The sequence below is a fragment of the Crassostrea angulata genome, chromosome 3 (genome assembly GCF_025612915.1).
Source record: "Crassostrea angulata isolate pt1a10 chromosome 3, ASM2561291v2, whole genome shotgun sequence".
In the NCBI taxonomy this organism is placed as follows: Eukaryota; Metazoa; Mollusca; class Bivalvia; order Ostreida; family Ostreidae; genus Magallana; species Magallana angulata.
The window spans coordinates 5,050,188-5,065,505 of record NC_069113.1 but is presented as its reverse complement, the minus strand read 5'-3'; the positions used below and the strand labels follow the sequence as shown (position 1 = coordinate 5,065,505).

General features: G+C 34.4%; 2 protein-coding genes across 15 annotated transcripts; both read right to left on the bottom strand.

Annotated features, from left to right (window-relative positions):
- Window positions 1–1,610: 1,610 nt before the first annotated feature.
- Window positions 1,611–4,538, bottom strand: LOC128177561 (thyrostimulin beta-5 subunit-like). The gene is made up of 3 exons (XM_052844310.1): window positions 4,366–4,538; window positions 3,055–3,265; window positions 1,611–2,173 (listed from the first exon to the last, which is right to left on the bottom strand). The coding sequence occupies exons 2-3, from the start codon at window positions 3,256–3,258 to the stop codon at window positions 1,976–1,978; spliced, it is 402 nt and encodes a 133-aa protein (XP_052700270.1). The 5' UTR covers window positions 3,259–3,265; window positions 4,366–4,538; the 3' UTR covers window positions 1,611–1,975.
- A 3,556-nt stretch (window positions 4,539–8,094) lies between these two features.
- On the bottom strand, window positions 8,095–13,751 carry LOC128178835 (uncharacterized). 14 transcript variants are annotated; one of them, XM_052846206.1, is made up of 4 exons: window positions 13,151–13,751; window positions 10,750–10,918; window positions 10,459–10,484; window positions 8,095–9,807 (listed from the first exon to the last, which is right to left on the bottom strand). In XM_052846206.1, the coding sequence occupies exons 1-3, from the start codon at window positions 13,410–13,412 to the stop codon at window positions 10,469–10,471; spliced, it is 447 nt and encodes a 148-aa protein (XP_052702166.1). In that variant the 5' UTR covers window positions 13,413–13,751; the 3' UTR covers window positions 8,095–9,807; window positions 10,459–10,468. The 14 variants fall into 14 exon arrangements, 9 of the variants coding, with proteins under 9 accessions (XP_052702166.1, XP_052702167.1, XP_052702162.1 ...); XM_052846207.1 differs by having other exon boundaries at window positions 8,095–8,381; XR_008243007.1 differs by having other exon boundaries at window positions 10,750–13,751.
- Between the last annotated feature and the right edge of the window lie 1,567 nt (window positions 13,752–15,318).

Here is a 15,318-nt window from a genome sequence, read left to right as displayed (position 1 = left end):
AAAATATTCCAGGTCTAACGTTTGTGAAGTTTCTTCACGTCTTTCATTTTATCGAAAGATTTCAAGAGCTATATGTTAAATTTAATATTTAACTCGGAGTAACTTTATCATAATTTAATTTATTTGTTTGATATAATGAGCTCATTTTTTAAAATACAGAATATTAAAATAAACATACCTAAAAACTAATGTTACAAAGTACATTTAGCGGGTAGACTTAAAGATAACGTTTTGTGCACTCTATTCTTTCAGTTAAATCGGGCCATTAAAAGTTTAAAAATAGCCTAATGAAGACCAAATTTTTGTAGCGGAGTTAATTTTTGCTCCTGGTAGGATACTTTCGGATTTCTCTTCCGTTTTTATTTTATTACGTTAAAGATCAAGCCGAAGACAATCCTGGTCTACACATTTGTTTAAGACACCTTAACAACCTCAATAAACCGTTTTTGTCTACAATCCTGGTCTACACATTTGTTTAAGACACCTTAACAACCTCAATAAACCATTTTTGTCTACAATCCTGGTCTACACATTTATTTAAGACACCTTAACAACCTCAATAAACCATTTTTGTCTACAATCCTGGTCTACACATTTGTTTAAGACACCTTAACAACCTCAATAAACCATTTTTGTCATCTTGACATCATGGCTTTGATCATCGTATAACAAGAGCTTATTAATATGACGTTGAATTGATTAAGTCTTTTAAATGTTTCCTAGAATGAAAAATTAAAATCCCAAATGACAATGTTCCCGGAATTTTGGTTTTTTTTTTTAAAAAAGGCAATGAAGTAAGTCACGCAGCATTATATGAATAGATGCGCGGACCGACCTATAACCTGATAATTTATGCTAAATAGCATAAGCGTAAACATCATATGTTTATTCGACGTTTTGAATGTTTTACATATATGAATTATATATATGTTAAATTTAATATGGACATAGCGACCCAAATGACTTCTCAAGGCGACATTAAAATCCAACATCTGATAAAAAATAAATCCACAGTTGTCACCAAATTTGCATTTTAAATTCTAAATCAGTATTCCTTAAAATGGTTTTCTAAAATTTTGTCGGCGTTTCCTGACATCCAAAGGTCAAGATTTGAGCAAAAATGAACTTATCAGATATATAAAAATATATTTTAAAATGCTGGCTATTATTTTGTTTCAAAATACACCATACTATTTTCATAATTGCTTATTTGTTTATTCTTGGAAAAGGTCTGATTCTCAATTGCACAAAATTGATTGAATGCCGTTCACTATAGGCTATAATAGTGTGTCTTGCTGAGAAGTTCAGTTAGGATTGTATTAAATTTCAAGGCTTTCCATTTTGATCTTTCCTCTATGCATGTACTCTAGATCATGTTCTTAAAATCGACATTATTTTTTGTATTTTAGCAACTGAAGATATTGATGTAACTTTATTTAAAGACAGTTTCCATTCACTAACTTATTAGATGACTATGATTATCCCACAATGCAAGGGAAATCTGTTTACTGTTGAGACCCTGTAGGAACATCATAGAAAATTAATGAAAATGGGGATAGCTGATTCATCAATATCACTGCGCTGACAAAACAAACGACAGACAAATAACATAAAACTACAAGTTTATTACTGATACATTTTACATCAAAGCGAAGTATTTATTTGTAACGAGAGATTCAGACATTATAACTGTTAGTGTAACTGATATGCATATAAAGTCAATTCAATAAATAAATTGCACGCTTGTAATCTATCAGGAAGATCTCTAAATTCGTATTCCTATTCTTGTGTCCAATCAACTAAACAGTTGTATACAACAGTATTTCCCACGTCAGAAACTAATAACAAAGTTTGGACGGATAATCATGTTTCCTTCACTCCTGGTGACGCTCGGAACATGTGAATCAGCTGGGTGTTTTCTCTCTCTCCTTGTTTGGTTAGACGATCCTATGGTAAAGTTTAAGCTTAGATAAGATCACCCATTAAGAGTTTCACAGCTTGTGTACTTTGAATTGCAGTAGCGACACGAACAAGCCAAGGCGTCGTACACGACATAGTAAGGGTCCGGATGCTCGGGGTGACAATTGGGAAGGCGCACGCGCCGCTTTTGGACGCGGGAATACGTACACACTGGATGGTTGCTAATCTTGAATGGTATTTTATAATCTGCTATCTGTTTCAAAGAAGAAAATGTGATGTCTATTAGCCATTAAACCTCTAATAAAGGCACACTTTGAGATTGATGACTTTTTGTACGCAGTGAAAAAAAATATCAACATTCCTATATGTATTTAGAAATTAATGATACTTGCGTAATTTTGAAAATATTTTTCAAAATATTGATTTCTCACTAATGTTGTAAACTGGAAAATTATGTACTTTTAGAAAGCAAGTTTGCCCCATTGCCCAACAAAACATTAAAACAAATTAAGTTCCTTAAAAAATTCATTTCTTTAGAATTATCTTGTTCATCTTAATCCTCTTTTCCCAACACAATGGCATTAACATTTAAATTGAAAACTAAACCCTGCTCAATAATCTGCGACATTGGTTTATGCTTTTTTTTTCTCCCGAAAATCAATGAAGTGTTTTTTAATCAAAAAATAAAAAAGGCAAACGCTGACAATTGTGCACGCACCAAAATATTCATTTTTTTTTACCGTGGAAGAGACCCGCCATTATTATTTCATCAATGGTGAATAGATTCCTTTTAGATCAAACATATTTGAGTATCATTCGCCCATGCTTTTTAGGTTCGATGCGTTAGTTCCTTTCAGATATTACACAATTGTATTATTACTTTAAATTCGATTAGAAAGAGTCACTTGAATCGTTTGCATGCGTATAGTTCTTATCAAATATGTATCATAAAAGCATATTGGTATAATATTGTTAACAAACCCGCATGCCTGAACAATATACAAGTGTCAATTCATTAGATTTATTTAATTCTTTATATGAGGAGCGTTTTGTTTTCAAAGTGAACAATGTAATCTATGCTTTTTACATCGCTGGAATCGCATGGTTATTGGGAAACAAACGCTAGGTTCTGACCTCACTAGAGTCGCATCTTCCCCAGCAGGAGTTGACCTTAACAAAGCCAGAACACTCTAGGACGTCACCAGTGGGTGTGACATGGGGCTTCTGGGCGAACAGATTGTATTCTCGCACCAAACACGCTGTAACGCTGTCCAAGTCCACAGCACAGACGGCTGAAAATGCGGCAAGAACCACCAACCAAACACACCGCTTCCACATCCTAAATCTGTAGAACACGAAAAACAAAATTAGTTTTGAATTATGAAATTATGTTTTGTATACATGTTCTAAAAATATAACTTTAATGTCATGCATTTTAACTTTAAAGGCAGGTAATTATTGTTCGTGTGATAAGTATTTTTGCATGTGATTATGATTATTACGTCTGGAATGAAGCTTTACACGAACATGATCTAAATTAATTGCATGATATCACTGAATTTGGTAACCGTATTTAAGCACATAAATCGAAATATTTTCATACAAAATCCCCGGGGACAGCTAAACTTTGACATATATCAAATATGGCCGAATGGAGGAAGCGAGTGTACATCGAGTGAATACACGTAACTTCAGCATTAGGAAATTAATATTTAGATATCAAATCTCATCACGCAATATAGACAAAGGTCTTTGCATTATACGAAAATAAATGGGTTCTCTTCGTCGCAAAACGGATTATTAAGAGGTACCTAGTAGAGCTTCGTTTCCAACTTGATTAACGGCGCGTTGCCGAGATTTAAGACCTATCCGCGTGCTGTGTGAACTAAAGTCGAAAAGTCCATTTGTCAATTTCCTCATCTTGTTTCAGTGATGGGCGAAAAAGAGACGGACATGACATTTTTCGCAATCGCGCTGATTTTGATTTCTGATAATTATGGAGCGTTAAATTTGATGTGCAACATTTGTTAGAAAAGATCAAACAACTGTGAATAGGACTTGAATTGAATCAGATTGAAGACTTAAAAAACGAAGAATGAGTCGCAAAACTAAATAGAAGCGCTGTTAAATGGAACACCAATGCAAATTACGCTTATTACTACAACATACATATCCATTATTTAATAATCTCTGATAGTTTTGATCTTCATTCACAAGTTTCTTTCTTTGTTAATATCAATCCGAAAGATCAATAATAGAGTTAGTTTCTTTGTTGGTTTTATTTTATGTTTTGCATGATCGGATAAACAATTTCTGATTTTGTACAATTTTAAATTGTCATCATTTCACGAGACATTTTTTCAAAGCAAAAATTAATAAACAAGCGAAAATGTAATACTTCAATTCATTGTGGTTGAAACAAAGAAAGAAAAATGTTACACCTACCGTGCTTTGCTGTCTGGATGATATCCTTGTAATGAAATGTCAATGTCAAAGGGGAAACAACTTTAGTATTACTCCCAGAAGCACCAGATCAATACCATTAAAACTTTGTAATACCTGATAATGTGGTTATAACGAGACTGTCAGCATTCTGATAACACGGAGAGCAATAACTGGGGAGATGTGACAGAGCTCATTTATGAAGGGTCCCTGACGTGCCTCTTCCGGCGGTTCACCTCCCCCACAGGGTGGAGACAGAACAACAAACTGATTACCTCCCAAACCAACGTCTCAAAATCAGCAAAGTTTAAGAAGTCTATTGGCCAAATGAGATAATGATTATCTTGCTTGTAGAAATTTTGTCAAAAACTTTATTTAAAAATGTTGAAAATCGGCGGACTTGCTCAAAGTTTACTCTTAAATGGCAATAATTAAACGCCTAGTGGTGATGCATGAACAAACCCTCATACCAAACTACTGATGCATAGCTTTAATTAGTTTTGCATTTAATATTTTCATTCATTCCAATATTTGATTTGGAATGGCTTATTGATCATTTTTGGAATGATGTGACCCCATTTGGCGTCATATCAAATATTATGAAATACGATCACTTAATTGCTCTCGTGGTAATTACATATACGTAAAGTCGATGTGACGTACACACCAAAAAATAGCATGGACATAGGTTATAAATATTTGCACCGCGTCAATATTGGACAAATATTGCACGAGACGAGTGACATTAACGTGCACGAATAAATTTTTAGTTAAAGCCCGTTAAAGTTGAAACACTGTACATAGTCATACGTATTATATAGGTAATATACAAACTTGAAACATACAATATATAGTAATTTAGTTATGTCGCATTTGAATTAAGTTTATAATGAAATCAAAATGCTTTGCCTTTTTCGCAAATCGACGTTTTGAAGCGAAAATAAAGTAATAATAATTTTAATTATTTAAAAAAAAAAAATCCTCTGTACAAAACGGCACCTAGCTGGGAACCTAAGAACATGTACATGAAAATGATGTACAAGGAGGCCTCTATTAAAACTGTGAAGTCCGTTGCCCTCATATCAGAGGTTTTGGTGTTATGGCGATGTTATGTGGTCATTTAGTAAGTGTGCAGATATTCTTGAAGTTTATTCTCTACCATTGCGGTAATACGCAAGCAAATTGAGTGTATGTTAAGGTTAAAGAATGTGACTTTAATGGTCATAAAATGAACCTTCATTAATCTTTTCACATTGAACTTCTACGAATCAAGTAGGTTTACTAAGTTCATCTTCTTAAAATAAAAAATATATATATATATACCATCACAAATCATAAAACATTCTTTTTATCACATGTTTTAATCACAATATGTGAATATGCGAGGTTAGGAATCAAGACGAAAACCCATAAAAATACAGCTTAAAAACAAAACAATACACCAACTCCCCAAAAACAAAACAAACTGTCTCTAGCGACTTACAAATAAGGTATTTTAACATTTAAAAAAAAATTCAATGTATTAATACTTTGAAGTAATAATTATATTTCTACGAGTAATGCATTTGCTTTGAAAGCAGCGCTTTGTTATCATTCAATGACTAACAATCTAGAATATAGTAAAATTAATCGCCTATTAGTCTATATAATTACATTTAATGCAAGTTCTATTTTAGGTAAATACTAAACTGCATCTTTCTTTGCTTCGAAAGAATACTTTTTAAAAGTTGACTCTGTTTTATAAATTCTATAGTTTAATGCTTTGATCAGGTATTCATTCAGGTGTTTTTTTAATCTATATGAATGGAGGTAGAAAAGATTTTTTTTTAAATTGGCATCTTTTTTTCAAATTTTGCCACCCGTCAATTAGACCCCGGGATGGTAATATTATAAATTTCACAATTTATATTTCTCATATTCAAGAGATGCTTTAAACTCAAAATAGTTACAATTTGTGAGAATAAATCAAAATGGGAGATTGTTTACGAACACGACCAATTGCAATCAAGTAAATGACTCAGGTGACCAAAAAGTTTAAAAACAATCCATAAAATAGTCTAAAATCAGCCAAATTCACTGAACTGCTATGATCACTTATGATGCTTATCGTTCCCTAGAGAAACTACTTAAAGTGCTGTAATACGGCGTCAAAAGTATTTTTCTTTCCGCTTTTGTGAAATTTAGAATTAGAATAGAGATAATGTTAACAAAGTTAACAGCTGACACTGAAAAATCTTCTCTTACATGAACGAATTTCTATTGTAAATAACGTTTTTTTTGCTTTGAAATTGATCTTTATCGTTCATCTAAAATCAATTTTGGACTAGAAATACAAAATTATTAATAATAACTTGTACGGACCATTTGTTCAGGGATAGAAATCACAAACTATGTTGGATGAAAAGCATATACCATCACAAACCACGAGAGATTCTATCTATATAATAATAATCATGGATTGTGGATGTAAAATATATTATTGAACAGATTGTGTTTAAAACCCTACAATATATTTTTAGAACACAACCCCCATTTCATCCAATCAGCAGTCGCTAAACATTCAGTTAAGTTCACAGCGACCTTGCGTTATCAATTGACAGTTTAAAGAGCCGCAAACAAAAGAGAGATAATATTTGATTGGCGCAGAACATTTAATCAGCCAATGACAAACTTATGTTCTTAGTAATTTAGATCATATTAACTTTAATTTACGCGATAAACAAGGGTCATAGTCGCTTCGCTCCCTCCGCCCCCTTCCTAATCGCATCTGAAGTAACTATTTCTTTAACTACATGTACTTCTTCTTGGTGACCTACATTCAGATCACCACTGACTTCAATTTCATTATCAGGGGTATACAAACGATGGTGAATAATAATATTTTTTTTTTGCAACCTGCTACATAAACTATCGCAAAATGATTTGCAATCATTGTTTTTCATTTCAATGATGTTAGGACTTTGATCTACATCTTGTTTTTATTTTTTTTTAAAGTTCAATTGATCAATTGTTTAGCATTCTTTCGTTCTCTTGGAAGGTTTGTTCAAGGTGCACGGCTTAGATGTACAGGACTTATTACTCTGGTTCTCGTACAATTCTTCTAAAGTAAACAGAAGACCGGCGATATGTGTACAACATTCTCTGAGGCTTAAAAAAAAAGACATTGTGTCTTTATTAAGCCCAAAATAGTTATTTTTTCTGATATCACAATTTCTGTAAAAACTTGTATTTATTAAAGCTCAATACTCTCCCAAAAGGCGTTGTCCGCTGCTGATATTTTTCTTTTATTCCCGCTATCCCTACTACGAAAGAGGAATAAAACCACATAAAAATATTTATATCTCGTAGATACGAGAAAAGAGGGTTTTTGGAGAGGGTTTATATAGGCTTTGCCTGTTGCCCAATCCATTTGATTACTCAATAAAATATGTTTAAATTAAATTATACGAGAAAAGACCTCGTTATTACAAATTATCTCGTTAATTAATACGATAAAAATGTTCTGATTACGAGAAAAGGTATCTTGAATACGAGTTAATTACCTCGTTTTTGCGAGAAAAGATCTCGTTATTACGGGTTAATTATCTCGTTATTTCGAAATGCATAAATATTGAACCACTCTTGCACAATTATACATATATATATATATTGTGCATTCATTGATCTTCAATTGAATTTGTATTTAATCCAACATCACCTCTGACATAAGTAAAAATTACTCAAACACATATATGGCGGAACTGTCATGGCTTTTTATTCATATCAACATTCACAGTTAACATGCCACTTGCATGTTCATACTCTATGCGCCGATCTTACCACTTGTAAGCTTTTGGCAGCATAGCATTCACAAATTATTCATTCAACAAACCATATCAGAGCTGGGGGACCTGGAGACAACAGTATCCCTCAGCAAATGGTTATATGTCAAAATTGCGCCAACACTCTCATCAATGTATCTGTCCTCATCACCACAACCATGGATTTCTTTTCAAACTTTTTAAACGCCATGACGATATCTGGAATTGAAAAAAATTCACAGCAGCAAAAAGTATCTGAATAGCTATGCAAAACGTACAAAACAAGGTATATAGATGTTCAAACCAACCATAATATCTAGGGGAGGGGTGGGAGGGAATTTCTGTGTTCACTCGGCCGAGGATTAAAATGAAAAGGCCAAGAGCGCATGCTCAGGAATAAATAAAGTATCAGTCATGATGTATAGAACAAAAAATTCCGGAAAAATTTGATATTTTGTTAGATTTAAATTACCTAATTTATTCTCAATAACTGTATTTATCTGTAAGGGATAAATTTGATTATTTCGAAATGCATAAATATTGAACCACTCTTGCACAATTATACATATATATATATATTGTGCATTCATTGATCTTCAATTGAATTTGTATTTAATCCAACATCACCTCTGACATAAGTAAAAATTACTCAAACACATATATGGCGGAACTGTCATGGCTTTTTATTCATATCAACATTCACAGTTAACATGCCACTTGCATGTTCATACTCTATGCGCCGATCTTACCACTTGTAAGCTTTTGGCAGCATAGCATTCACAAATTATTCATTCAACAAACCATATCAGAGCTGGGGGACCTGGAGACAACAGTATCCCTCAGCAAATGGTTATATGTCAAAATTGCGCCAATTGGATTTCATGCAGAATGAAATCCAACCGCCATCACAGCGGTTTAATTTTGACCATTTAAAGCTTCCATAGCAACATTCACATATATCGACCTAACAATGTGTATATACATGTACATATTAAAATCATTTTTCAACACATTCATAATAAAAGCCACAACAGTTCCAGACTAACTCTTGATCATATCTTTGGATAACATAAACTTTTACCCTCAATAAATTGCCTTTGAGCTGACTGCATGGTTGACACAAATTCATGATTGCCCGAAGGCGACAAATGAACCCCGTCATTCAGAAAGAGATTACTTTGATTGGGTTTAATGTCAACATATTTAATTGAAGCACCACCTATCTTCAAAACAAGGGTGGCCACAGAACTATTTATCCTAAGCCTAGATGTCTCTGCTGCCGTGTTTGAAATGGCATGTCGCCAATATAATCTAGGTAATATATGTGACCAAACAATGCATGTTGAAGGCATATCCGTACTCAAATTGACCATAACTTTTTTTATAAACTTTTGTTGTCTAGATAATGGGTTATCATCTTTACCAATGTCATTTCCACCTGCATGGATGACTAGAAACCTTGGATGTGGATATTTTGATCGCAAGTCACAAATAATATCGGCAACACTGTCAAAACTTAACCCTGATACTCCTTTCCATAACACTGATACATTAGGTAATGAAAGGTCTGTACCAAACTCTGATGACATTGATGCATACTGCTCAGCTCTTTTAATAAGAGATGATCCAACAATCCATATTGAATCTACAATATCATAAACAATAAACAATGCATGTATACATGTAGCAGTAGTTGCAAGCTGAATTGATAAGTAAACAAACTGCAGAAATGGTGGTGTTGTTAATTAAAGTTGTAAAACATTCAGATTAAATTGACGGTTAATATGTAACCAACTCCGGTCTCAGGTAATGCTTATATGCATCTGAAGACCATCTCCCCCTTCTTTGAATTTCTTGTTCAGCTATGCCCAACATGTACATGTGTGTAGCAGCTCCTATTCTAAAAGACCGTGTTTTAAATGTTTTTGTTTCAATACCTAAAAATGTCAGTGTTTTGTGCAATATGCTTGAAAACTGGTATGAAGACAGGGGACTGCCACTTAAATGGCAAAATAAAGGGCCATCATCCTTAGATCTGCATTGCAGAAAAGTCTCCAAGATTTCAAAACATACTAATGACTCTGATGATTTGTTTATATTAATAATAAAACCATTGCCACATTGATCTGTTTTAGAAAATCGGAGGTTTAGTATGATAGTATCTTTGGTTAATTGTAGATCTGAGAGATGTATAACATTTTTGTTATTGTTGTTTGATGCAGATGTTAACTCACTAATGCGGAGAAGACCGAAAAATGCAACTGAAAAAGCAGATCCAAACAATAAATGCTCATACCTAGATTTTGTCACTGTTGGTAAAACCTGCAATATTTTGAGCAAAAGTTGATAAGTAATGGGGCTTCTAATGTCTTTCACAGGCTTAGTTTTTCTTAAACCAGCCAACATTTTTTGGACAATAAAAGTTTTGAGTGGATTGTCTAGGCCAAGCATTTGCAAATTGTGGCTCAAAGCTGACAAATAAACTTTAGCTGTCGAATATGCAAGGTCTTTTGAAGCTAAAAATGCTAAAAAATTGACTATGTGATCTACTGGGGGTGGCCAAAGTGGTGGTAAACAATACTGTAACCTGAAGTCATGAAAAACATTAATGGCTTTGTCATAAGCAATCTTTGTGTTGCTTGAGAGACTCGCGTCAATTAAACGATTGACATGCCCTTCAAAAGGCTCCAAAATTGAGTAGGTACTGGATAAGGATGGCAGTCTGCCCATGGTGCCAACTGCCTGAATCTGCGCCACTGCAATCGAGAAATTGAATCTGCAATCTCATTTCTATAACCACTTATGTGAACTGCCTTAATCTGAATGTTGAACTTCAATGACAACAAGACTAATTCTCTCATGAATGTCATTACCCTCTTATTTTTGGAAGTTTTATGATTCAAAATTTCTACCAAGGCTAGATTGTCAACATGGAGTATTAATTTCTTATTTTGCAACTTGTCAGACCACAAATAAAATCCTAAAACTATAGGGACAAACTCTAAGAAAGTTATATCATTTCTCATAACTGTGTTCCACTCCTCTGGCCAACATAAATAAGACCAAGAACTTCCAAAAATCACCCCACATCCTACTGACCCTGAAGTATCTGAATAAAAATGCAAGTTTTTATCAGATTCCCAATGTAAATCTGGAAATTTTGTAGTTCCATTGAATTCATTAAGAAATTTCAACCACATCTGAAGATCACTATGTATTTCTCTTGTCAGGCGTACAAATTGATATGGTTTAGAAACACCAGACATAAGCCCATAAATGCGACATGTAAATGTCCTACCGGCCGGTAAGGCCCTCGTTACAAAAGCTAATGAACCTGCTAATGATTGAAGCTGTTTCAAAGTAACTTTGGATTTTCCTTGAATTTGAAGTATATCTTTCTTTAATGCTTCAACTTTCTCTTTTGGAATGAAAATTGATGTACTAACTGAATCTAAACCTAAACCTAAAAATACAATATAAGTTGTTGGACTCTCAGTCTTTTCATCTGATAAAGGAACACCTAACCTGTAACAAATTTGCTGAAAACTATCCATTATTATTGAACAATTGCCTGTCCCTTGAGCTCCAGCAAACAAAAAGTCATCTAAATAATGAACAATGGAATTTAAGTTACTATGCTGTTCTACTGACCAATGTAAGAAAGTAGAAAATTTCTCAAACAATGCACATGATATGGCACAACCCATTGGTAAGCACTTATCTACATAGTATTTGTCAAGAAACTTAAAACCGAGAAGACTAAAATCCTCTGGTCTTATTGGTAACAATCTAAAAGCATTAGAAATATCCATTTTTCCTAACTGTGCATTTGCACCAAGGTTTTGTACCATGTTAACAGCTTGATCAAATGACGAATAGTTGACACTGCAGATTTCAGGATCAATGAATTCATTAATACTATTTCCGCGAGGAGCAGATAAATTGGTAATTAACCTAAAGCCACCTTGTTTCTTTGGTAAAACTCCTATTGGGCTGCAATGAAAGTTTTTAAATGGCGGGACATCAAATGGGCCAACAATGCGACCTAATTGTATTTCTTTGTTCAATTTACCTAACAATTGGTCTTTATTTTCTGAAGCAGACACCATATTTTTACAAGATACAGGACCCCTTGGACCCGTATAATTCAATGAAAAACCAAATGTAAACCCATGTAACAGCTGATCTGCTACAGTTTTGTTTGGATAGTTTTGTAACAAAGTGGTTAATGCAGAAACATTGACTGGGGTGTAACCTAAATCCCAAAGACTTGAATGCTTATTGACGAAATGGCCTCGGAAATCTAGTCGCATGAAAATTGGCATTGCCTTGTTGACCTACACTGTGGGAAACCTTTTTGGACATACTAGTATTATGGGTGGTTTGAATATTGGAACAGGTAATGGAGGGGTGGTTTTGACCACATTTAAGACAATTATGTGAAAATCTACAGTCTCTTTTGAGACAGGAACCCTTCAAATTGAAATCATAACAGCGCTTGTGCTGGTGCAAGCTATAAGCAGGCTTCCGTTCAGGCACAGATCCCTGACCCATATATAATAACCACAATTCTGCATCAATGTTTTCCCAATTAATCAAATGGTTCTTTGCCCTTCTCAACCGAAACTGTATGTCATAGTCCCTCCACCCCATTGTTGTGGAACGTGATGCCCCTAGTCTTATTGAACTTATATACTTGATTATACCCTGGACATGCTGGGGAAACCTTTTCAGATATATAGCAGCATAAATTAAAATTGCATCTGTCCATTCGGAAATGGAAGCTATTTTCTTATCTTTTGATTTGTTTGTAATCTTAATTTGCCCATCTTCTAATACAAGAAGCTGTTGATTTTCAGCTGCAGGGTCTGAATGCAATAACTTTGCTAGATCAATGTATTCATTATTCCAAATTTTTTCTTGTGTTGACAGTAAAACATTAGCACCAAGATCAGATGTAATGCTAACTAGCGGATTAATATGCGTACCGTGTTGAGCCACCAGAGGTGATGTTACAGTAGACATACTGGTTCCTTGCGGTTGACTGTGTTGAGGCTCCAACGCAGGCATAGTTGACATCTGCGCAGGCGGTGAGCTATACATTCCACAGGCATTAGGGACACTGCTTGGAACTTGGGGGATGTTTTGGACACTTGACGTCGTAGCTTGATCTGTGGGCAGGGTGGGGTCTGTAGCACGTGCTTGGTCTGTGGCCAGTGCGGGGCCACGTGCTTGGTCCGTGGCCGGCATGGATCGTGTTGATCGAGCAGGTCTCGCGTAAGGGGACTTTGTTTTCGATCAGCGAGACGATCCCGCTCTCAACATTCCAGTGCTCATTCTCTTGCAAATAAACAAGAAAACTGTCAAGACTTAACATACAAATCTCGATTTGTTAATCTATAACTGAAAATTAATTTGCGTGCACGTCCACGATTTTTTAGCCAATAAAATGAAAATACATTGAAGAAATGTAATTGATGTGTCCTTTTTTCAATTTCGACGCTTAAATTAAATCGGATGGGTACTTTACCTCAATGATGGTATTTGATTTTTTCCGCTACTCAATTTCTGTGTTCACTCGGCCGAGGATTAAAATGAAAAGGCAAAGAGCGCATGCTCAGGAATAAATAAAGTATCAGTCATGATGTATAGAACAAAAAATTCCGGAAAAATTTGATATTTTGTTAGATTTAAATTACCTAATTTATTCTCAATAACTGTATTTATCTGTAAGGGATAAATTTGATTATTACGAGAAAAGATTTCCTATTTAGGAGAAAAGACCTCGTAAATACGAGTAAAAACAAATCATGTTAAAATCCAAGGATTAAAACGTCATTTGGTTTTAAATGTATCGTCAAACGTCTGAAGAAGAAATGAAAGCGCTTACGTTTTGCAATAAGTGTTTATATATATATATATATCGTCAAACGTCTGAAGAAGAAATGAAAGCGCTAACGTTTTGCAATAAGTGTTTATATATATATATATAAAGCACAGAGAAATTCACCTTGTTGGAGCTCCACCTCCGCCCCGGCAGGGGCTTGAACTCACGACCTCTGGAACTCATTCTCCTAGCAGTGAGCGGCCACCGCGCTAACCACTGGGCCATCTAGGCAAGACAAAAATCTTGCTTTCGATGACGAAGGGAAACTAGCGCGCTGGTCGCTCACTACACGGTCGTTTAAAATACAGGTGGAATGCAGTTAAACGACAATTTGTATATATATATCACTAAAAGAAAAGGTCAAATGTGAAGTTTCTTCATAATCCAGTTTTGTACCGTTAATTCCTAATGGATCAATCTTCCTCTTAACCAAACAAATGTCAAAGAGGTTTGCAATCAGTTTGAATTAAAGTTCTATGCCAACTAGAAATATTCTTAGTCATTGGTTACATATGTAAGGTCAAAGCAAGTCTTCTGAAATGCGTTTCATCCTAATGTCCATTATTAAAGCAGGACTTTTGGAGATGGTCACAATGTCAATGATATCTAGTGTTTTACGTTATATAAAAGGTAATAAGTATAACAAACCCATAAAAGCCGGAAATTATATTAAACTCTGCAATCACTTATTTTTCGTAAAGGGAGCAAATCAACATTTGACGGTGCAAACCGAGTGTACTTCAAAGAATATTGCTTATCACAAATACATATATTAACAAGGGCACCGCAAAGCGGAAGCATCCCCTCATGAAATAAAAATATTGTGCGGGGAAATGCATTAATTAGGAATAAACATGTTATTGAAGAGACCAAAATACTTGTTAAAAGCCACTTTGAATTAATATATTTCGTTTATTCCTATCCCCATGAACGCTCTGGGGTGTGTTGTGCAATATTCCCCCATTACTAACGAAATCACACCACAAACGTGGTAAACTTTAGCAATATAGTTTTATAAATTCTCTTTCTCCAGTGACATACATTAAGCATTTAGACAATTAGTCTAGGCAAATTTAAGTTTCATATTGAAAAGGAAACGTAGATAAGATCTGGCGATTTATAGTCAACTAGATGAGAAAATTTGAGTTAAGGTCAAGATCTAGTTTCATATATGATTCCAGGCCCCGCCGCCACCAAAAAATTACCGTACTCGGCTTCAATTCTCAACTCAAGTGCTGAGGACGTCCTCAACTGAGAAATTTCTCAAAT